We start from the raw sequence: 21,893 nt of genomic DNA, 5'->3' as shown, positions 1-21,893 counted from the left end.
TTCAAGCTTTACAGTAATAGTTTTCTATCATCTCTACTGTACAAATTCTTACATGACTTGTGGACATATGCCGCAAATTGTTATAGTCAGGGGTTGTAATTATAAAATGTAGTGAAGGTAAGTACCATTATGAAGACCTTTCTGGAACTTTTGAAAAAATTTCTTTTTATTTCTTGTTGTCTTCCTACTTATTAAAATCTAACATTTATAGTAAATCTTTAAAGAATTTATTTTTAATATTTTTGTGCCTTGATAATTATGACTAATTCTAATAATTTTACAAAATATCAACTTCATTTCAAACTCAATTGATGACCTATTGAATACAGAAATAAAAAAAAGGATCAACTTAATATACTTATAGTATATACTCTTCATATTATGAAGGGATATTTAATTAAGTTGTTTAACTATCACTTAAAGTGAAAAAATGATAGAACTTATTATCAAGTAACTATTTAATAGTGTAAAACAATAATTATATACATTATATCAAATTTGGGACTAACTATACAAAAGAGAAGAAGCATATCAGAAATTAGTGGCATAAATAAATGCAATAAAAAATAAAAAAGAAGAGAAAGAAATTTAATTGGAATTCCTTTTTGCCCATTTTATATAATTTTGGTCTATTGAATCTTACTTCATTCTAATGGTCGCTCTACTACTATTTAAATTTTATGAGACTATAGTCATTCAAATTCTAAACAACAAGGGCCAAAAGTATAAAGTCAAAACTGTGAATAATGGTAATTACATTTTGATCATTAGTTAATGTCGAATTTCCGTCAATTGCCCTAAATATGCCTAATATCTAAAACTTTGGAGACTGTATTTATTTTAGTTGAAATATTGGGAACTAGTTTAACACATAGTCCAAGCATTGGTGACTAAAACTACTTTTTTTCTAAGAGTTTATTGCGGATGAAAGAAGTAAAATGAAGAGCAAATGACTAAATAGATAAATGACTGATTCATGCGGCAAATAAAAAAAAATGGCAAGCTTTGAAGAATCAAAACATAAATAATAAACTATGATATGTTTTTCAAAATTGTAAAACTTACTAAAGATGATCTTTAGTTGAATTCAGATGTTATATTGTTGCGTCAAAAAAAATTATGTTACATTGGCAACGGTTATTTTATTTTATTTTTTATTTCAGATAGGCATTAAGAAAGGACTCAAAAGAGGGACGGTTGAATTAGATGATAAAGTAGGAGAAATAATAAGTAGAAGGTCTTAGGTTTAAAACCTCCCACTTAAAAAAAATAAAGACTTAAAACTTTTTTTCCGATCTTAGTGATAATTAGTTGGTCAACTCATGAGATTACTATACATATTCTTGCCGAAATTACATTGTAACCCATTAATATGATACTTTTAGTATCTAACTTCGGGACATGCTTTCTCCACAAACTTCCCATGGAAAAAGTACTGAACATATTGAACATAATGCTGTGGTTAATGTGAATTGTAACAGCATCAGCCTTCACTACACAAGAAGTGAGAGATTTCATCTACAGAAATGAAGGAGAAAATGGCATAAAATGTCACCAAACTGTTAACTTAAACCACTCTTGATCGCCTTACATTTTTATTAAGCTAAGAATTCCATTCAACTCTTAAAAATGACTGTTTTGGCATTTTATCCAATTCATGAGTTAAAATTGACAGAAAGTAACGCAAGTGACATCCATGAGGTTTTTTTTTTTAAAAGGGTAAAGATGTACAAAAATCTTTGAGGGACAATTTGAGAAGGAAACAAATGTTTTGGACGTTAAAATATTAAATCAGAAAATTAGGAACTTTATCTAAATTATGTATAAGTCCCCATCCCATATCTAATTTTCAAAAGGGTTAGTTACATTTACCTACCCTAGTTTTGACCTAAATTCAAAAGGGGAGGTAATTACTGGAGTTTTGATCAAACATGCATAGATTAGTTGATGGACCAAACATTGCTGGTCTACTGGCATAGATTTGGTCCAGCAAAGCATAGATTTTGACCAAACATGGCTATGCGGAATTACATGCATAAAATGTCTTATATGTAGACATGCATACATGTCTATATAATTACGTGTCTATATATAAGTGCATTCTGGTCTTTTTAATTCACTTACCAATAGACATGTTTCTATATAATTACCAATTACCTTATATATAGAATTCACTAAATAATCGAACTTGTTGGAGGGTTTCTATATTCTTGATGGAAGAATCCAATACCATTCCTAATTGAACCAAATCAATTCAACAACCTGACAGCATTTTTCGCCCTTTTTCTTTATGTTATGGAATTGAGTCATTGAGATGATTTGATCTCCAAACTAAATTAAGCAAGTTAATGCTTTGATTTTTTAAGCATCAAGTTGATTAAACTAGTTGAAATTCTTGATAGAATTTGGATAATAGAGTGGGCTAGAAGCCTTGGTAGTTGAAGGTGATTCCCCGTGAGATCGATCCTAACTTCCTTACACTACAATTCACGACCCGTGCACTTGCAGTTAGCGAGGGATTTACGTTAAAATTTAGAGTATAGGTATAGACCTCGTCAGATACCATAGCCTAAGGAGATTTTATTTGCTATTCTCTTGCATAAGTTTAGCATAGTTTTATTAAACATATAGATAAAGAGGGGAAGCCCCCTGCCACCTAGGATGGTCGTCCGCCCATGTGTGGCGTGGGTATTGGTCAGTGGTGATGATATGGAGCTGATGTTGGACCGGTTTGTCTCCTTTTTTTTTTTGCCCTTTGATCAACCAAACGGCGTCGTATGTGGATGAATCTTCAACCACTTTTTTCTCTGCTTTCTTTCTCTCTCTTTCATTCAAGCGCAGAAGCATTTGTCTATGTCAACAACTCTTAAAGACCGGTTCTTATTGCTATTATCCTCTGGACAAAATTCCCTCTTCTTTCTTTCTGTCTTTTATTCAAAATATAGCAGCATCAATCAATGTCAAGAGCTCTTGAAGACCGGTTCCTAGACAAAACTCCATTTTTTCCATGAGACCCAGAGGCTTCCCTCAATTTCTGGCATTTGATTGTACTTGGAAGAGATTGCAATCTCAATTGGAAGGTCTAGATTTTTTTCTTCTTTTGAGGAGTGGGTGCTTAGGATTTGACGGACGATGGGCTCGAGACAGAAAATGGCTGGTAATCTTCTTCCCCTTCTATTCCCCGTTCTCCCTCTTGTTCTTCTTCATCTTCCTCCCTCCCTCGAGCAGTTAGGGCTAATTTTTTCTGTTTTTCTGAAATTTTTCCTAATATTTCTATTTTCTTGGCTAAAAGCAGCAAATCTTTTTTTCCCATCTCCTTCGTGTCCTTTTGTGAAACAATGAAGAAGGGGAAGGTCAATATTTCATCTCTGCTATCTGGTGCGAATTTCTTGAATGCAGATATGGTACTTTTCTTCCCCTTTCTTTCCATGATTAATGTCTCCATTTCATTTCTGTTTATCGTTGACTTTTTATTTTTAATTAGAAGACAAACTTTTGATATGGTCTGTGATGATGAATAATTGATGATTAGCTGGCTTTTAGATATTTATTTACTTGGTGCTTTGTTGTTCCCTTTTTCGTTCTTGCCTTTCTTGGATTTTTCTGGAGCTGGGAGAAAAAGTGGCCACCCGTGAAAAACAACTGGTAAGGAAAAACATAAGTTTTGTTGTATCATTCTAATTTAATTTTTTCCCTTCCACTCCCAATTTAGGATTTGATGGACGATTTTTTTTTCCTTTTTTTTTGTTCTTTTGGTGTTACTTTTCTGAGTATATTATTAGTTGTTGTTACAGGAAGGAATATGAAGACTTGAAGTTGACATCTCTAAGAAGTAGTTAAAGCTGGTAATATTTATTTGTGTTCTACTATTTATGCTATAAACCGTAGTCCTTTTCTATAAACAGTTTCTCTCACCTAATTTAGCCTATTTTTGTTTATTGAGGTTTTTGTCAGAGAAAGGATAAAGGTAAAAGTGATTGGAAGAATGAGCAAATTTCTTCCAGTGTTTTGTGTTTTGGGTTTTATTGTCTTTGTCAGAGTAAATTAGACATGAGTATCTTTTTCTTCTCTATCTTCTTTTTTTTCCTTGGCTGGTGAACATGATGAATCTGTTATTTAAACTACCTGGTATTCTTGGTAATGCCAAGATTTGGGAAGTTGTATGATGAAACCTTTATTTCATAGTCGATTTTTCTGGTTTTGTGGTTTTAATGTGCAAAGTGAAATCATTATTATGACTAAATTCCTTGAAGATGTTTTCACCAGTTCATGATTCATGAGATACATAGTTATATGAATTAGGTAAATGAAGTTTCAAAAGCAAAATCCATGTAATCTACTATGAAGATACCGTCTTTGCTCTTTTAAATTATTGAAGAAACTTGGCTTGATCTTTGGCTGGAAAAAATATGCTTCATAGTATTGACCTTTGATGTTGGACCCAATTTTGCATTTTTAGGAAAAAGAAAAATTGGAAAATAATGCATAGAAACTTCTCTAGAATTTACTTCCACATATATATACAGTATTTTGTTCCCTTTGGGGAAATTTCATCAGTGACATTATTTTTATTGTTTGATTTTTGTTGGTAAGACTTGGTTTTATACTCTCTCAGTCGATTTCTTCTCTTGTTTCTGTTATTGTTAATTTTTTTTTTATGAATTCTTCTTTCTTCTAAGCAACTTTAAAGGTTCTTTTCTCTATATGAATATGCTATTATTGGGGTACATCTAATCCTGATCCTATTTCTGTAGCAGGAAATGACCATACTTCGGGTTTTGTGACTGGTGGATCTGCGCAATTGCATGGTGCTGCCTAGACAAGTGCCTCACCCTGCTCTTCAGTATCAATTAATGATATTTCCGCCAGCCCTAGGCGTGCCTTCAAATGCTGAATGGAATGGGCATCAGGTAGTTTGTTTCTGACATCACTTCTCTATTTTACACTGCATTTGTCTGCTTGATGGCATTTATTGTAAGATTCATGTATTTAATGTCCATCTGATGTTCAAATTGTGGTGGTATCTGACAGATGGTGTTATCTTTGCTTGCTGAACACCGTATATGAATTTCATCTGATACATTAGATGTCACAGATGCATTTGAAAATCTGTCACTGTTTCCAATTTGTGCTTGTCAATGTGTAAGGTTTAACATATGGGGTAATAGTATAGTGAACAAGTGCATTCTTAGTTATAATTGAGGTGAAGAAACTAATTCTTATCTTTTTGTGCCGCGGCAGACTATCTTTTTACTCACCTTTACTGTGATGAAGATCTTCAGATGCTGTGTTTTTTTTTTCAGGACTTTGAAGTTAACAGTGATTGTTGTTCTCTGTGTCTCTTTTGAAAATTGATAGTAGGCTCCCGTTCCCATACTGCATACAAAGTCATCTTTAACTACTTTGTTGTTCCTTTTTTTTTTTATGGTATATATGCATAAGCAAGAAATAGTGCTTTTAAAGTGGATTTATTCTGGATGTATTTGATCTCCTTTAAAAAATCTTCCCATGGCATGAAAAGAGAAATCCATCATTAAATAAAAGGGGTTTGCCGACGGTTAGCTCTGCATGCGCTCCGGAGGCCAGGTCTTGTCCCCTATTTGTAACTTGTGATTTGTGCTAATAATATTGAAGTATTGTTTTTTTTTTTTTTTTTTAAAAAGGGGGTTTGCAGAAACATTTCAAACAATTAGAGATTAATATGGAGAGAGGTAAGAGAAAATTATTGAGCTCAATTTGCAAAGAGGAAATAAATCTCAATTTTTGTTTGAAACACTATGAACCTCAGATTATGTACATGCAACCAACCAAAAATAAATAAATACATAAAACAGAGAGAGAAAACAGTCAATAGATTCATAACTTTCATCATGCATGTGAAATTAGTTGGTAAAGTGAAGGTGTTAATTATTGCACGAAGTATTTCCATTGTAAATATAAGCTGCTAGATGCTTGTTACTGCCTATGAAGCTCAAGTTTTTATATTTAGTTTTAGCTCTCTGGTACCAGTTTTTATTGCTTACTTCCTGTAATAATGTCCGCACTTGATTTTTTTTAAGACTGATGTTCCTCCAACATTATCTGGAGGGTTGTTTTAACTTCCTTGCAAGGATGTCTCTTGAAATGGATTATGTTTGGAATAGATGTGTTTCCATCTGTTTATATGAATATGTTATTATTAAGGTACATCCTATAGTGGTTTTTTTCTCACAAAAAAAAGCATGTTATGTCTTTGTGTTTGTTTTCCTAAAAATTTTTCTAAACTTCTCAATCACTATATGGAATGCAAGTCATGGTTTTCTTTTCTTTTTTTATCTCTCTCTTATAAAGATTTAGCTGACTTTTTCAATATATTTTTTTAGTAGGTTATGTTGGACTTGGAGAGATGGCTGTGTTTTTCATTTTCTTTCTTCAAGTGGAAGAAGATGAAGAAGAGTGAAGACGAAATGATTGTGATTTTAATGGATGTTCCAACATTATTTTATTCACGAAGTGATTATTAACTTAATAATTTTTTTTACAGTTTCCTTTTTTTCCCTCTTCTAAAACTCGCTTCTTGTTTTAATGGCAGTTATGTAATAGAAGAAGAATGAACAGCAACTATTGGTAGGTTTTTCCTTTTAGTTATTTCATGTCTTTTCTTCCATGCAAAATGTTTGTTAAACTCCTGGCTCACAAAGGGCATTCCTTATCCCTGGGTTTTTAAGAACTAGAGAAGTAAGCATTTTTCATGTTTGTTTCTTTCTTTTGTCTCTTTTATCTTATGCTTCAATTATTTTTTTTCCTTAACATCTGGTCAAGTAGAAAAAATGGAACAAGGCTTCCTTTTATGTGTATGTGTGGTTAAAAAGTAAATGATTATTTTGAGCAAGATAATGAACAAATGATAAATTGTGAGATTGGCATTTAATGGATGGGAAGATGTCTTGCTGGATTTATCTCATGTTAGAGTGTTCCAATCCTTTCTATCAAAAAAAAACAAAAAAACTATTCCCTCTTCTTTCTATGCAACAAACAATTTTTCCCTCTTTGCTGGTGGATGAAATACAAATTCCTGTATCTGCAACAAAAAGGTTGGGCTCAATGTTGAGAAAACTAATTGATTCCCATTTAAAAATTTTTCCTAGCTCAATCCTCTCCTACTCGAGGCTTCTGTCTCAAAAAATCCTTCTGTTCTTATCTTTCTTTCTTTCTCTCTAAAAACTTCCATTCCTGTTTTATGTATACTTTTTTCTCTTAATTAAATTTTCAACTGTAATTTTCTACTACCTTTACCCCCATTCCATAGGTATTTCATAGGTAATTTTCTTTTATTTTTTTTTGGATTTGGATCAACATTGTTTGATTAAAGCCTGGAATGTCATGCTTGCTTTGCTATATCTACAGAACTTATTCAATGCTTGGCTTAAAACCTTAGGCTGTTAACAGTTGAAGTGGTTAATTTCAGACCATGTGAAGTGTCGCGCCCCATTTTTGGAAAAAATAAAAATGATTGTTTTTGTGATTTTATTGGTTTGGAAAAAAGTGAATTTTTGATAAAAATAAAAATGGGTCTAAATGGGACTTTTTGAAAATGCGACGATTCGACCCAAGGAAAATAGTTCAAAAAGGGTTTTATATGAAAAATGGAGTCGCCACTTGGTATAGAGTTAGGGTGTACCAAGTCACCCAAAAAGTGAATTTTTTGAGGAAAAAAGTAAGAAACCCTTTTGAACGACTCCTAGTCTACGCAAACAAAGAACAAAGGTTCGGGAGTCACATTTGACGAAGGGGAAGGCAAGGATAAAAATCCAAGGCACCCCTTCGACCTAGCCAAGGCTAGTTGCGTGATTTAACCCTTATTTTCCTAATTTTTTCTACCCAAAGTATATATTTGCAATTTGGACAAAACTAATGAATGAGAAATGCAATCCTAAATCTAAGAAATGTCTCTTATGAGTCTTGTGGTCCCATTCACATGAATTGTGAAGGCCAATAAGAAAGACCTCATAGAAAATCGTGAATGATGCAAATGAGGACTCAAATAAGAGTGTAAGTGTGCAAAGTGTAGAGAAGGGCATGTGTGCAATTTGAAAGTGTTTGTGTGCAAATGAATGAAAATATAAGTGCTCGTGTGCAAGTGAGCAAAAAATAGTAAATATATATAAGTAAAAAGGTAGGTGCAATGTGTGAGGTGAAAAATAAAGAAGTGAATAGGTGTGTGAATATGGCATATGGATTAAAAAATTTAATGAGGAGAATAATGAGAAAAATGAAAAATGTATGAACTTGGAGGAATGCATCAAGTCGGGTACGGGGATGACCTCTAGTTTTATGATTTTAATTTTCCCTCGGATTAGAAGGTAAAACTAGCGTGCTAAGGCTATCGAGTAGCCACACTCGCTCGTTTCCCTTATCAAGAGGGGGTTTTCACGCAAATGAACCCTAACTAGCATGAAATGCAAGTCCTAAAATGAAGGGGAAGAGGTTTGAGGAACATGCCAAATGATAAACTAAGGAAAAATGCGTGATATGTGGTGATATATTTGCAAGTTAGGGTGGGCTAGTTGCGTGATTTAACCCTTATTTTCCTAATTTTTTCTACCCAAAGTATATATTTGCAATTTGGACAAAACTAATGAATGAGAAATGCAATCCTAAATCTAAGAAATGTCTCTTATGAGTCTTGTGGTCCCATTCACATGAATTGTGAAGGCCAATAAGAAAGACCTCATAGAAAATCGTGAATGATGCAAATGAGGACTCAAATAAGAGTGTAAGTGTGCAAAGTGTAGAGAAGGGCATGTGTGCAATTTGAAAGTGTTTGTGTGCAAATGAATGAAAATATAAGTGCTCGTGTGCAAGTGAGCAAAAAATAGTAAATATATATAAGTAAAAAGGTAGGTGCAATGTGTGAGGTGAAAAATAAAGAAGTGAATAGGTGTGTGAATATGGCATATGGATTAAAAAATTTAATGAGGAGAATAATGAGAAAAATGAAAAATGTATGAACTTGGAGGAATGCATCAAGTCGGGTACGGGGATGACCTCTAGTTTTATGATTTTAATTTTCCCTCGGATTAGAAGGTAAAACTAGCGTGCTAAGGCTATCGAGTAGCCACACTCGCTCGTTTCCCTTATCAAGAGGGGGTTTTCACGCAAATGAACCCTAACTAGCATGAAATGCAAGTCCTAAAATGAAGGGGAAGAGGTTTGAGGAACATGCCAAATGATAAACTAAGGAAAAATGCGTGATATGTGGTGATCATGCACTTAATGAAAAAGGAAAAAAAGAACCTATTGGGTCTAGCATTGGACTAGCACATCCTATGAATTCCGACTAGCGTTGGACTAGTGGAAACGATAAAAGAAGCCACAACTAGCGTTGGACTAGTGTGGTGACGTACATTCATCCATTTCATTCATCCACACTATAAAAAGCGAGTAGACATGCGAATCACTTATAAACACGTAGCACATAACACTTAGCATGCTTGACTAGATGCAAAATCCTAATAAAGCATTTAACATATAACACATAGGCATGCAACCATTACATTTGCTAACTAAAACAAAAGGGAAAGGGAAAATGGACCAAATTACTTACTACGCCCTATCTATTACAAGCCAAGAGGTGTACACATACCCCATTAATAAAAATCAAAAGTAAATGAAATAACTAAAAGGAAATAAGGAGAGGCTAGGAAAGCAAGTAGACATGCAAATTTCAATTAGCACATTAGTCCACATAGGAGAGAAAACAAAAGGGATAAAAGAAATTATACCGCCCTTTTGAATGGTGTCCAAATGAAAGAAAAATGGCTTCAAAACAATAAAAAAGTCAAGGTACCTCAAGTAGTAAAGTATAACAAAGTCACCAAAACTCTCCTAATTGCAATTTAAATGAAATCAAATAATGCATAAGTTTCAAGAAAAGTACCCACCAAGGACCCAATTACCAACCAAAGACCCAATTGCAAACCTTAGTCAATCATTCGAATTCAATCGAAACATTTAAGCACTCCAAAGGTCCCAAGAGCCAAGAAAAAGTCAAGCAACTCATTTATTTAGGGAAATTAAAGAAAATAGGCAAACGCAAGCTCATTCTAAACACAAAGTTCACAAATTCATGCAATAAGTACCACCTAAACAAATGAAAGCAAACGAGCAATCGAATTGCAAAGTTGAGGCTACCAAGGACTCCATTGCGCACACTAACGAAGCACTTAAGCCTAATTAAACATTTTTACGAGTTTCAAGGGTCCAAAGGCAAAGAAAAGGGCAAGTAATGGCTAAAAGGCAGCTCCTTCATGACCCAATTGCAAAAATTTAGAACATTATTGGGCCTTTGTAGCATTGCTTCGAAATCAAAAGGATCAAATTGATTAGCTTTTCCAATTACTTGGGCCATAGTGACATAAGGGGGGACTTGGGGGTTAAAGTGAAATTTGGCAAAGATTATTTCATGCAAATTCATGCAAAGTTACGGTTCAACCTTCTGCAACAAAAGAAATAAGTGAACTGCCGCACTTTTATTCCACTTTCCAACATCAAATTAGATTTGATCACATACTTTAACCCAAAGCATTCTTGATCCAATATCCAATTTCAAATTAAACAACACATAACATGGACTTGCCATCCGAATCAAACCAAATCATAGGAGGAAATTATGCAAAATAACAAAACCTTCACGCAAAAATTTGATCAAAGAAGCTTTCTTCAACTAGGAAAATCTGTTTCAATTTCAGTTTTGACATCAAAGTTTGATCACAACTTCTAAACCAAACCTCCAAATTTTTGAACTAAGCATTAAGACACATGAATTAGATGTTCAAACAAGCATATAGCAAGAAATTAAACCAAGAAATCAAAAAGACTAAGACAGCAAAATGCAGCAAAGAAATTGGCCGAAACACACATGTTCCAATCAGCAATGAACCAATGAAACCTTCTCCATTTCTGGTAGCTAGATTTCTGCCCAAAACCTCCCATCAATTACCCAAACAGCCACAACAAAAATCCCAGCTCAAAATTGATTAGCATCCATCGGACAGACATGTCATACAGCGGTTACTCATGCTCAATCAAAAAAAAAAAAATCAAAACAGATAAGAAGTTACAATCCCAAATTCTTGCCGCAATTTTTGCAGATCATACATGCAATTGTATCCATGTAGGAATCTAATCAGACTTACACTCTCACCACCTTCAAACTCACGTAATCCTTATTCCTTAATCAACTAGACTAATCTAGGCAAAGAAAGTGAGAAAGAACAAAGAATATGACCAGAAAATCTTGACAGCTTTTTGCACAATGAGATTCGTAACAAGCTATGTAGTTCTCAAGGAACTTATTCGATTACTTGCTGATTTCTGGTGCTGTGATTTTTTGTGTTTTCTTCAAAAAAATACCCAGCACAAACTATCAATCATTGCCCAAACACATAATCCTATAAATCATTGCCGTAACACAGGTGAAAGCTGAAATCTAACCATATGCTGGATTCAAACCACAAACTCTTCTCTCCCTCTCATTTTTATTTCGTAACTCATGCCCAAAACACAAAGGACAAAGGGAAACAGAAAACAAAACAAACGCAAGGGAAATGGCAAAACTGATTACCTAAATTGCTGGGGCCGAAACAAGATCTTCTGCTACGCTTTCGTACGGAATCGAAATTGGAGTGGTGAAGGCAAGGCAGCTCTTTCACGAACAGATTCAGCAATCTTGCAGTTGTCCTTTCTTCAAGGTATCTGAATAAAAACTACTCCTTTCCCTTCGTAGATGGAGCAGAAATTGATGGCTTCACCAGTAAGGCTGGGTCGGGGAAGACAATACTCGTGAAAGCAGGCTGAAAGATCAGCATTTTTACTGGTTTTACTGAGGAAAGTCTTTGTCTTTTTCCTTGCTCACCGAAGCTTTTCCCTTTAAACTCTCCTCCTCACAAGCTCCACTACCAGCCCTTTTTCTCTCTAGCCCCACCTTCTTTCTATTTTTCTGGTTTCTCCTCCTTATCCCTCAGCTTTTCCCAGCCGCAACCTTTGTTCTGGTTTTTTCCCTTCTGCCGTATCTTCTTTTTCTGATTCTGTCTATCCCGTCTTTCTCCCGTAATCCCCCCCTTTGCTGCTGCCCAGAAACTCTATCTCTTTTGATTTCCTCTTTTTTGTCCAAAAATCTCTCAAGCCATCATCACTTAAACCTTCCCTCAGAGTTTTCTCTTGTTTCCTGATTTTCTCTTTTAGCCGCCGATCCTCTCTTGCCGTTTCCTTCTTGTGGCTGATGCTTTTCTTTGCTCTTTTATATGGAACTCCAAGTTCCTTAAACCCTCCACTGAATGGTCAGGATGAAGGCCAGCCTCTGCCTTCATCCTGCCCCTCCATGGCACGCATGAAATGTCCTTGGCAAGCTGCAAAAACAAATGCAGTCTGCCTGCCGCAAACGTTTTCTCTTTTTTTTTTTTTTTTTTTTCCTTTTTTTTTAGGAAACAACTTGAAGATTACAGAAAATATAAATAATAAAATAACAATAACAATAATAACAAAATTACACAAACCAGGTAATAATAAGAATAACAAAACAAAAATAATTGTAAACAAAAGAAACTAAACAAAAATGGCCATTTTTAAAATTTCCAAATTCTCATTTTTCATCATTTTCTTTTTCTCAAAATAACTTAATAAAAATAACTAATGTGTCCAAAGATTGAATAAACATATTTTTATGAACAAATTTTCCCTTTTTTTCCTTTTTCTCTTTTCTCATTTTTTATGATTTTTCATTTTCATTTTTCTTTCAAGAAAGCATTGAATAAAAACAAAATGACTAAAATGGTTTTCCTTTTCTTTCTAAAACTCTATAAACTTAAAAACTAAAAAACTAAAAAACTAAAAACTAAAATCTAAAACTTAAAAGTAATTAAAACCTGAAATGACAAAATAAAAATAAATAGACAGACTAAAAGGGCAAAAATGAATAAAACTAAAATAAAATAACAACTAAAAATGCAAAACACTCAACAATGAACTAAATGCAAGCGGTCTAAAATAAAAATCATGAAGTAGAAGCCACATACAAATTATTCAAAATTTGGTGTCTACAGTTTGCCCCTCTTTGTCTGAGTTTTGAAAAAACATGAGACAAAGAAGTGGACACCAAATACTTACCTGTGTTATTGGGCTGCAAAAGATTCCAATGAACAAGAATTCTAATACGGGACTGACCCGAATATGAAAAATAAGACGGGACTGACCCGAACCAGAATTGAAAACGGGACTGACCCGAACAGGAATTAAAACGGGACTGACCCGAGCAAGAATTTAAACGGGACTGACCCGAACAGGAATTAAAACGGGACTGACCCGAACAGGAATTAAACGGGACTGACCCGAACAGGAATTAAAACGGGACCCGAACAGGAATTAAAACGGGACTGACCCGAACAGGAATTAAACGGGACTGACCCGAACAGGAATTAAAACGGGACTGACCCGAACAGGAATTTAAACGGGACTGACCCGAACAGAAATTAAACGGGACTGACCCGAACAGAAATTAAACGGGACTGACCCGAACAGAATTTAAACGGGACTGACCCGAACAGGAATTAAAACGGGACTGACCCGAACAGAAATTAAACGGGACTGACCCGAACAGAATTTAAACGGGACTGACCCGAACAGGAATTTAAACGGGACTGACCCGAACAGGAATTTAAACGGGACTGACCCGAACAGAAATTAAACGGGACTGACCCGAACAGGAATTTAAACGGGACTGACCCGACCAGAATTTAAACGGGACTGACCCGAACAGAAATTAAACGGGACTGACCCGAACAGGAATTTAAACGGGACTGACCCGACCAGAATTTAAACGGGACTGACCCGACCAGAAATTAAACGGGACTGACCCGAACAGAAATCAAAACGGGACTGACCCGACCAGAAATTAACGGGACTGACCCGAACAGAAATTAAACGGGACTGACCCGAACAGGAATTTAAACGGGACTGACCCGACCAGAAATTAAACGGGACTGACCCGAACAGAAATTAAACGGGACTGACCCGAACAGAATTTAAACGGGACTGACCCGAACAGAAATTAAACGGGACTGACCCGAACAGAAATTAAACGGGACTTCACTGGGGAAGTTTGAGACAATGAATTGAATTTTTACCTGGGAGTAGTTCAAATTTTTGTACCTAGAGGGGGATTGGATCTCTGTAGGTGAAGCGATGGCTGGTGTTAGTCCTTATAATCCGATTTTGCAAATAACATTGCTTTAGGTTTGAAAAAGAGAATGATCGCTTTCATTTGTGACCGCAGTGTTCCTGCAAGAAAAGAATAAATAGTAATGGATTTGCCACCATTATTTGATCCGGTTTGCCTTGAGAATCGTGTAAACATGAGTCTTGTACTATTTTTGCCTCTGTTCTGCGGCATCCGTCTTGGTCGAACTTGTGACTTTGCAAATTCTAAGACTGATAAAATACGGATTGACCACGTCACCCAATCCAGGTGGTAGCTTTGTTGCATGTTACTCCCTGTATCTGATGATTGAATCCCCTATTTTTGCTCAAACCTTTGGGTTTATCACTCATTTGAATTCAATGGTAAAAGAATGATGCGTGAAAATTTGTCATATAACCATCAATGTATATGCAAGATTATTTCCTATGTCGGGCAAAGATGAGCATGCGAAAGAATGTGGACAATCATAAGCAGTCATACACAAATAATTGAAAACAACCAAAAGATTCATAAAGATACATTTTGCAAAAGAATATTTGTAAAGAACAATACAAATTTAGCCAACGAACATCATATTCGAGACTTCAGATATTTTCTCCTCGGAATCCGATATTGGCAGAAATATCACAAATATGAGGAAAAGTCCAAATGAACCAGGTCACCAGCTGTTCCACCCCGCGCTTGTCTGTTGTGAAAGACCCGCCTTGGCGCCCTTTCGGGTTTTCACCAAGGTTGCCCCTACCCTTTTTGTTTTTGCTTTTTCTTTTTCTTTTTGATTTGATTTTTTTTTTTTTTTTTTTTTTTTACAAGGCGCCCTTTCGGGTTTTCACCTAAAGAATAAAGATACATCTCGACCATGATCGACTCAGAAATATGAGTCAAAGGTTTCAGGCATCAGTAAAATGCACTTCCCTTGTAGATTAGGCGAAGGCATTACGGACATCACTTGCCAGTTGATTATCAAATTTTGCTAATAGAAATGCGACAAATGACGGAAGCCAGGACTTTGGGTTTTGTAATGAGGTCAGGTGAGGTGTTTTTCCAGAAAGATTAAGGCTTGAAAGCAAATTCGATGCCAGGGGTAAAATAAACTGAGATTGCCCTATTTTGAGATCATTTCCGATTTTGAACGAAACCGGGGAAAATTTGCCCCAGTTTGATCGAACTTTCACTCTTTGCACTTCTTCATTGCATTTTTCTCACTTTTGCATTTTTCTTTGAAAACTAAATTTGCCCCCAAAAATTAAAATTTTTGCCCCAGTGTGGGGTTTCTTTTCCTTTTCTTTTGCTCATCTCTCTTTCAAAAATTAAAATTTTTGCCCCAGTGTGGGGTTTCTTTTCCTTTTCTTTTGCTCATCTCTCTTTCAAAAATTAAAATTTTTGCCCCAGTGTGGGGTTTCTTTTCCTTTTCTTTTGCTCATCTCTCTTTCAAAAAATTTTTTGCCCCAGTGTGGGGTTTGCAATTCTCAGGGGCTATCAAACGAAATTTGTCAACTCTGATGGCTCAAAGGGGACAAGTAGAGATAAAATGTTTTTAGTGTAAAAGAAGATGGCCTGACTTGCACTTCGCCATTTGCATGAATTTCTTAAAGAAAATTTGCATGATCAAATGAAAAACTTTTTGCACATATCTGAGTTGATAGGTTGAGGGAAAGTTCGTCCATCCATTTCTGCTAAAATAAGCGCTCCGCCAGGTAATACCTTTTGGACAATGAACGGCCCTTGCCAGTTTGGAGCAAATTTGCCTTTAGCTTCTTCTTGCATTGACAAAATCCGCTTTAGTACTTTATCACCTTCTTCGAATGCCCGCCGATGGACTTTTTTGTTATAAGCCCGGGCCACCCGCCTCTGATAGCATTGACCATGACAGATAGCGTTGAATCTCCTTTCATCGATCGAAGTTAATTGCTCATGTCGCTGCTTCAACCAGTCAGCCTCCTCCAACTTAGCTTCCATAAGGATTCGTAGCGACGGAATCTCAACCTCAGCTGGCAAGACAGCTTCCATTCCATACATAAGTGAATACGGCGTTGCCCCAGTTGATGTTCGGATAGAAGTCCGATATGCCATTAGTGCATAAGGCAGCTTCTCATGCCAATCACGATGCCTTTCAGTCATTTTGCGTATAATCTTCTTCAAATTTTTGTTCGCAGCTTCCACGGCTCCATTCATCTGAGGCCTATAAATAGCAGAATTACGGTGTCTGATTTTGAACTGCTCACATAGTCCATCTACCATGTCATTGTTCAGATTTTTGGCATTGTCTGTAATCAGCGTCTCGGGTACTCCGAAGCGACAAATGATGTGATCCCTCAAGAAATTGGCCACTACTTTCTTCGTTACATGTTTGAATGACTCCGCTTCAACCCATTTGGTAAAGTACTCGATTGCCACCAATATAAATCGATGCCCATTTGAAGCGAGCGGATCAATCGTGCCAATTACGTCCATACCCCACATTGAACAGGGCCACGGGGCGGTCATGCTATGCAACTCAGTGGGTGGAGCGCGTATAATATCACCGTGCATTTGGCATTTTATACATCTCCGGACAAAGTCTATACAATCATGCTCCATGGTAAGCCAGAAGTATCCGGTTCTCATGATTTTCTTTGCTAGCAAATGGCCATTCATGTGAGGTCCACAAACACCACTGTGCACTTCTTTCATCATATACTGAGCTTCATCCTCATCAATGCACCTTAAAAGGTTCAGATCCGAGGTTCTTTTGTACAACACTTCTCCACTTAAGAAAAACTTGGAAACCATTCTGCGCAAAAAACTCTTATCCTTTGAACTAGCATGCTGAGGGTAAGACCCCGTTTTGAGAAATTCCTTAATATCCTTATACCAAGGCATATTGTCAGAGGACTCGTCTGCAACCCAACAGTGGGCAGGTTTGTCTTGAAGTTGAATTTGGATTGGCTCGATTTTCAATTCGTCTGGATACTGGATCATAGAGGCTAGAGTGGCCAAGGCGTCAGCAAATGCATTACGGGCTCTCGGGAGATGTCTGAACTCTAAATTTTGAAATTGCTTGGCCAAAGTGAGCAAACTACAATGGTAAGGAAGAATTTTCGAATCCTTGGTTATCCACTGCTTCAAAGTCTGGTGTACGAGCAAATCTGAATCACTGAAAGCTATCAACTCTTTGATTTCCATTTCTAAAGCCATTTTGAGACCAAAAATGCAAGCTTCATATTCGGCCATATTGTTTGTGCAATCGAATTGCAATTTGGCAGCGGCAGGGTAGTGCTTCCCTTCGGGTGACACCAAAACAGCTCCAATTCCAGCTCCGAGAGAATTCGAAGCTCCATCGAAGAAAAGCCTCCATTCAGGACTTTGTTCACTTATATCGTCTATAGCGCCTACAAATAGGACCCTCTCGTCAGGGAAATAAGTACGGAGTGGTTGATAATCATCATCTCTTGGATTTTCCGCCAAATGATCAGCTATAGCTTGCCCCTTGACTGCCTTTTGTGAGGTGAAAACAATATCGAACTCCGAAAGAATTATCTGCCATTTGGCCAATCTTCCAGTCAGCATCGGCTTCTCCAAAAGATACTTCAAAGGATCAGACCGGGAAATAAGATACGTGGTATGGCTCACCAGATAGTGTCTCAACTTCTGGGCTGCCCAGGCCAATGCACAGCAGCTTTTCTCAATGAATGAATAATTAGCCTCGTACTGCGTGAACTTCTTGCTTAGATAGTAAATGGCTTGTTCTTTCCTTCCGGATTCATCGTGTTGACCTAGAACACACCCAACTGCTCCTTCAAGCACGGATAAATACATAATCAAAGGTCGGCCCGGTTTGGGCGGCACTAAGACTGGTGGATGCAACAAATAATCTTTAATCTTGTCGAAAGCCTGTTGGCACTCCTCATTCCAATACAACGGCACATTCTTTCTTAATAATTTGAACAACGGCTCACATGTGGCCGTCAACTGGGCAATGAATCTCCCAATAAAGTTGATCTTCCCTAAAAAGCTTTTCACGTCCTTCTGAGTTTTTGGCACTGGCATATCTCGAATTGCTTTGATTTTTGCCGGATCTATTTCTATGCCCTTCTTGCTAACAATGAATCCCAACAGCTTACCCGCAGGTGCTCCGAAGGCGCATTTCGCAGGATTTAGCTTTAAATTGTACTTCCGCAACCTCTCGAATAATTTCTTCAGATCAACCAAGTGGTCCTCTGCCCTTTTAGACTTGATTATAATATCATCCACGTAGACCTCCATCTCCCGGTGGATCATATCATGAAATAGGGTTGTCATGGTCCTCTGATATGTTGCTCCAGCATTCTTTAAACCGAAAGGCATGACTCGGTAGCAAAAGGTACCCCAAGGGGTAATGAAAGCAGTCTTCTCCCTATCCTCCTCTACCATCAAAATTTGGTGGTAGCCAGCGAAACAATCGCAAAAGGTTTCAATCTCATGTCCGGCAGTATTGTCTAAGAGAATGTGAATATTTGGTAGAGGGAAATCATCTTTAGGACTGGCTTTATTAAGGTCTCTATAGTCAACACAAACTCTCACCTCTCCACTCTTTTTTGGAACAGGGACTGGATTTGAAAGCCAAATTGGGTAATGGGAAACAATGATAATGTTGGTTTTGAATTGTTTTTCAATTTGCTCTTTTATTTTGAGGCTCATATCTGGTTTAAATTTTCGGGGTTTTTGTTTTACGGGTGGAAAAGAAGGGTCTGTGGGTAACCTATGCACCACCACATCAGTTGAAATGCCAGTCATATCATCATAGGACCATGCAAATACATCCTGGAACATGGTCAAGAATTCAAGCATCTCCTTTCTCTGCCTTTCATTCAAATGAATACTTATCTGCACCTCCTTAACTTCATCCTTAGTGCCAATGTTTACTGTTTCTGTCTCTTCCAGGTTCGGTTTCGGTTTTTCCTCATATTGTTCAAAATCCTTTGCAAAAGAATCGAATACCTCTTCATTATCACTCTCGCTTTGGAACTCGGATTCCTCCAAGTCGTGAGTGATATAGAAATTGTCATTATTGAATTCCAGAACAGTAATATCCAAAGGGTCAAATATTTTTATTTTTGGCCATCTGAAAGAATTAACGAATGTGGGATAATAAGCAAATAAGCATACAACAAACAAATGAACAAACCATATGAATATAGACAACACAACATGACAAAAACAAATGGTGCATTTTCATAAAGACCTTTGATTGAAAGCAAGTGAAAATGAAAATTTAACAATATTTACATGCGCAAAAGGAAATTTGTTTTCATTGGCTATTTACAGATGCAAAAGTATTTTTCATGAATTCATATGAATGATAAACCCCTTTCAGTTTACCGAAACTCCTTCCGAATAGGCAGAAATTCAGCTGTCCAATTGGAAATCGACCCTTCAGGGATGTCAGGAAATTCGGCCTCGTTCGGGAAATTGTCTTCACATATTGCCCCAATGAACAGTTGGGACAAACTATCCTCGATTTCTTCAGTTGAACTACCCTCTGATGTGATTATTTCAGCTGGCCGGGGAAAAGTATACCGTAGCGGTGGAATATCGAAAACCCTTTGCCGGCCCTCTTTTTCTGCTCTTTTACGCTCCTTCATCTCCTTGAAATCCTTGGCGGTCGGTCTGAAACCCAAACCGAAGGTATCCCTCTTTTCTACTATCTTCACTGGCTTCAGGATCCCTTGCAGTTCACGCCCCAACCCCTTGTCGAATTTGTATCCTCCACGAATCATTTCTCTGGCCATCATTACACTGGCCTTTGAGAGAGTTTGTTCCTCCGTGGTTATCCAACTTACGGAGACTATATCGGATGTGCTGTGAGGGGACATGGTAACACTTTGACTACCCTCCTCTTTAACTCCAGAATCGGTGATCACCAGGCAGTCCTCTTCAGCAAAGATAGTGATTAGTTTGTCATTTACCCCGAACTTGAGTAATTGATGCAACGAAGACGGCACGGCCCCCGACTTGTGAATCCATGGCCTTCCAAGTAAGATATTGTAAATGCTCGGGAAGTTCATGACTTGGCAAGTTATTTGAAATTGGGCCGGCCCCATCTCGATTACTAAATCTGCTTCTCCTATTGGCTCCCTCTGCGCTCCATCAAACCCTCTAACGATAGTCCCTGAAGGCCTCAGCTTGATGTCTTGCAATCCTAGCTTCTCCAAGGTACTCCAAGGACAGATATTAAGTGCGGACCCGTTGTCAATTAGCACCTTCGGCAGCATTTTTCCGTTGCACCTCACTGTTATGTACAACGCCTTATTATGTCCAATGCTCTCCGTTGGCAATTCATCATCAGAAAAGGTAACTTGTTTGTTGAATAATACGCTCCCAACCACGTTTGAAAAATTATCAACAGAAATGTCCCTCGGAATTTGAGCTCTTGTTAATACATCGATCAATGCATCCCTGTGCACGTCCGAAGAGAAAAGTAAGTCCAACATGGTTATCTGGGCAGGTGATTTGCTTAGCTTTTCCACTATGTTGTATTCACTTCTCTGGAGTCGTTTAAGGAAATCCACGGCTTCTTTCTCGGTGATTGTTGGTTTGATGGGTGGCTCAGAACTATTGGCTTGAATTGGAGTAGTAGTCTCAAATGGATTTGCAGTCTTCCCCGATCTGGTAACTACTGACACCTCCTTCTTTGCGGTTGAATTCTCCCCGATCTGTATGCTAGGCTCATCGTAATTCCACGGCACTTGTTGCAGACTTAATACGGGCTCCTGCTTCGGGAATTCGATGACTACTGGTTTCAAAGCTTCATTCTCCGCTGGCGTGAGATCTAAGACAAAAGGCTTGTTATCTTCTTCGAATGGCAACTCTATGACAAACGGTTGGTCCGTGACCCCAAACACTTCACCTTCTATTGCCAATTTCTTGATTTGTTCCTCGTACTCCGCATCGTCCATAATAACCCCAACATGCTCTGGCAAGGGGTTTTGATTTACGTTTGGCCCTTGCGGCTCCCTCTTTCTGATCACGATTTCTCCAGACTCAACCATATCCTGAACTTTATGCTTTAGCGCCTTGCAATCCAAAGTTGCATGCCCAGGTGCCCCCGAATGATATGCGCAAACAACTTGCGGGTTATACCAAGCGGGCATGCCATACGGATAGGTAGGAGGTGGTACTGTACCAATTTTTCCGGAGGCCCTTAACTGGTCGTACAGTTGGTCTAAAGGCCTACCTAAATTGGTAAAAGTACGGCTTGGGGGTCGGTTGTAGGGTTCAGTGGGTTGAGGATAGTTGTAAGCAGGTCTATTTGGAGGAGGAAATCTTGGGTTAAATGGAGGTCGAGGTCGGTTTTGGGGTGGATTTGGTTGAGAAATTTGAAAAGGGGCTGAAGGTGGGTTAGTATAGTTTGGGCGAGGTCGAGGGTGGTGGATGTTGGTAGTATATACAGGGTGTGGGTTTGAGTAGTAATGGTAAGGTTGCTGGTAGGTTGGGTTGTGCTGGTATCGGGGTCGGGGTGAAGGGTTGTGGTTCCAAACAAAGGTTGTATCTCCTTCTTTCTTTTTGAATTGTGGTTTCTTTTCACTGCTTCCTCGCCCTTGCAAAGCCTCCACTTGCGATTTCAGGGCAGACACATTAACAATTTTCCCGGCTCGTACAAAGTCGTCGAATTCTTCAAGTTTATTTACAATTGCCGCGA

At 37.5% G+C, this 21,893-nt stretch overlaps 1 protein-coding gene and 1 long non-coding RNA gene across 3 annotated transcripts; one reads left to right on the top strand and one right to left on the bottom strand.

Moving 5' to 3' along the window:
* The first annotated feature begins 2,791 nt into the window (after positions 1-2,791).
* LOC113690265 (uncharacterized) lies at positions 2,792-6,741 on the top strand. 2 transcript variants are annotated; one of them, XR_011841681.1, is made up of 6 exons: positions 2,792-3,157; positions 3,296-3,404; positions 3,610-3,645; positions 3,795-3,845; positions 4,758-4,910; positions 6,363-6,741. It is a non-coding gene; the product is annotated as an uncharacterized lncRNA (long non-coding RNA). The 2 variants fall into 2 exon arrangements; XR_003448382.2 differs by lacking the exons at positions 2,792-3,157; positions 3,296-3,404 and having other exon boundaries at positions 3,411-3,645.
* A 5,480-nt stretch (positions 6,742-12,221) lies between these two features.
* On the bottom strand, positions 12,222-16,474 carry LOC140037915 (uncharacterized). Its single transcript, XM_072083087.1, has 2 exons — positions 16,022-16,474; positions 12,222-12,389 (listed from the first exon to the last, which is right to left on the bottom strand). Exons 1-2 carry the CDS (start codon positions 16,472-16,474, stop codon positions 12,222-12,224), a joined length of 621 nt encoding a protein of 206 aa, XP_071939188.1.
* Between the last annotated feature and the right edge of the window lie 5,419 nt (positions 16,475-21,893).

This window comes from Coffea arabica, chromosome 3c (genome assembly GCF_036785885.1).
Source record: "Coffea arabica cultivar ET-39 chromosome 3c, Coffea Arabica ET-39 HiFi, whole genome shotgun sequence".
NCBI lineage: Eukaryota > Viridiplantae > Streptophyta > Magnoliopsida > Gentianales > Rubiaceae > Coffea > Coffea arabica.
This window is presented reverse-complemented; position numbering and strand designations above follow the sequence as displayed.

Excerpts from the sequence above, each read along its gene's own strand:
- LOC140037915 (XM_072083087.1), bottom strand. The coding sequence starts at position 16,474 with ATGGTAGATGGACTATGTGAGCAGTTCAAAATCAGACACCGTAATTCT. Across the intron at positions 12,390-16,021 it reads CATTCGAAGAAGGTGATAAA|CTTGCCAAGGACATTTCATG; the intron begins GTACTAAAGCGG and ends TTGTTTTTGCAG.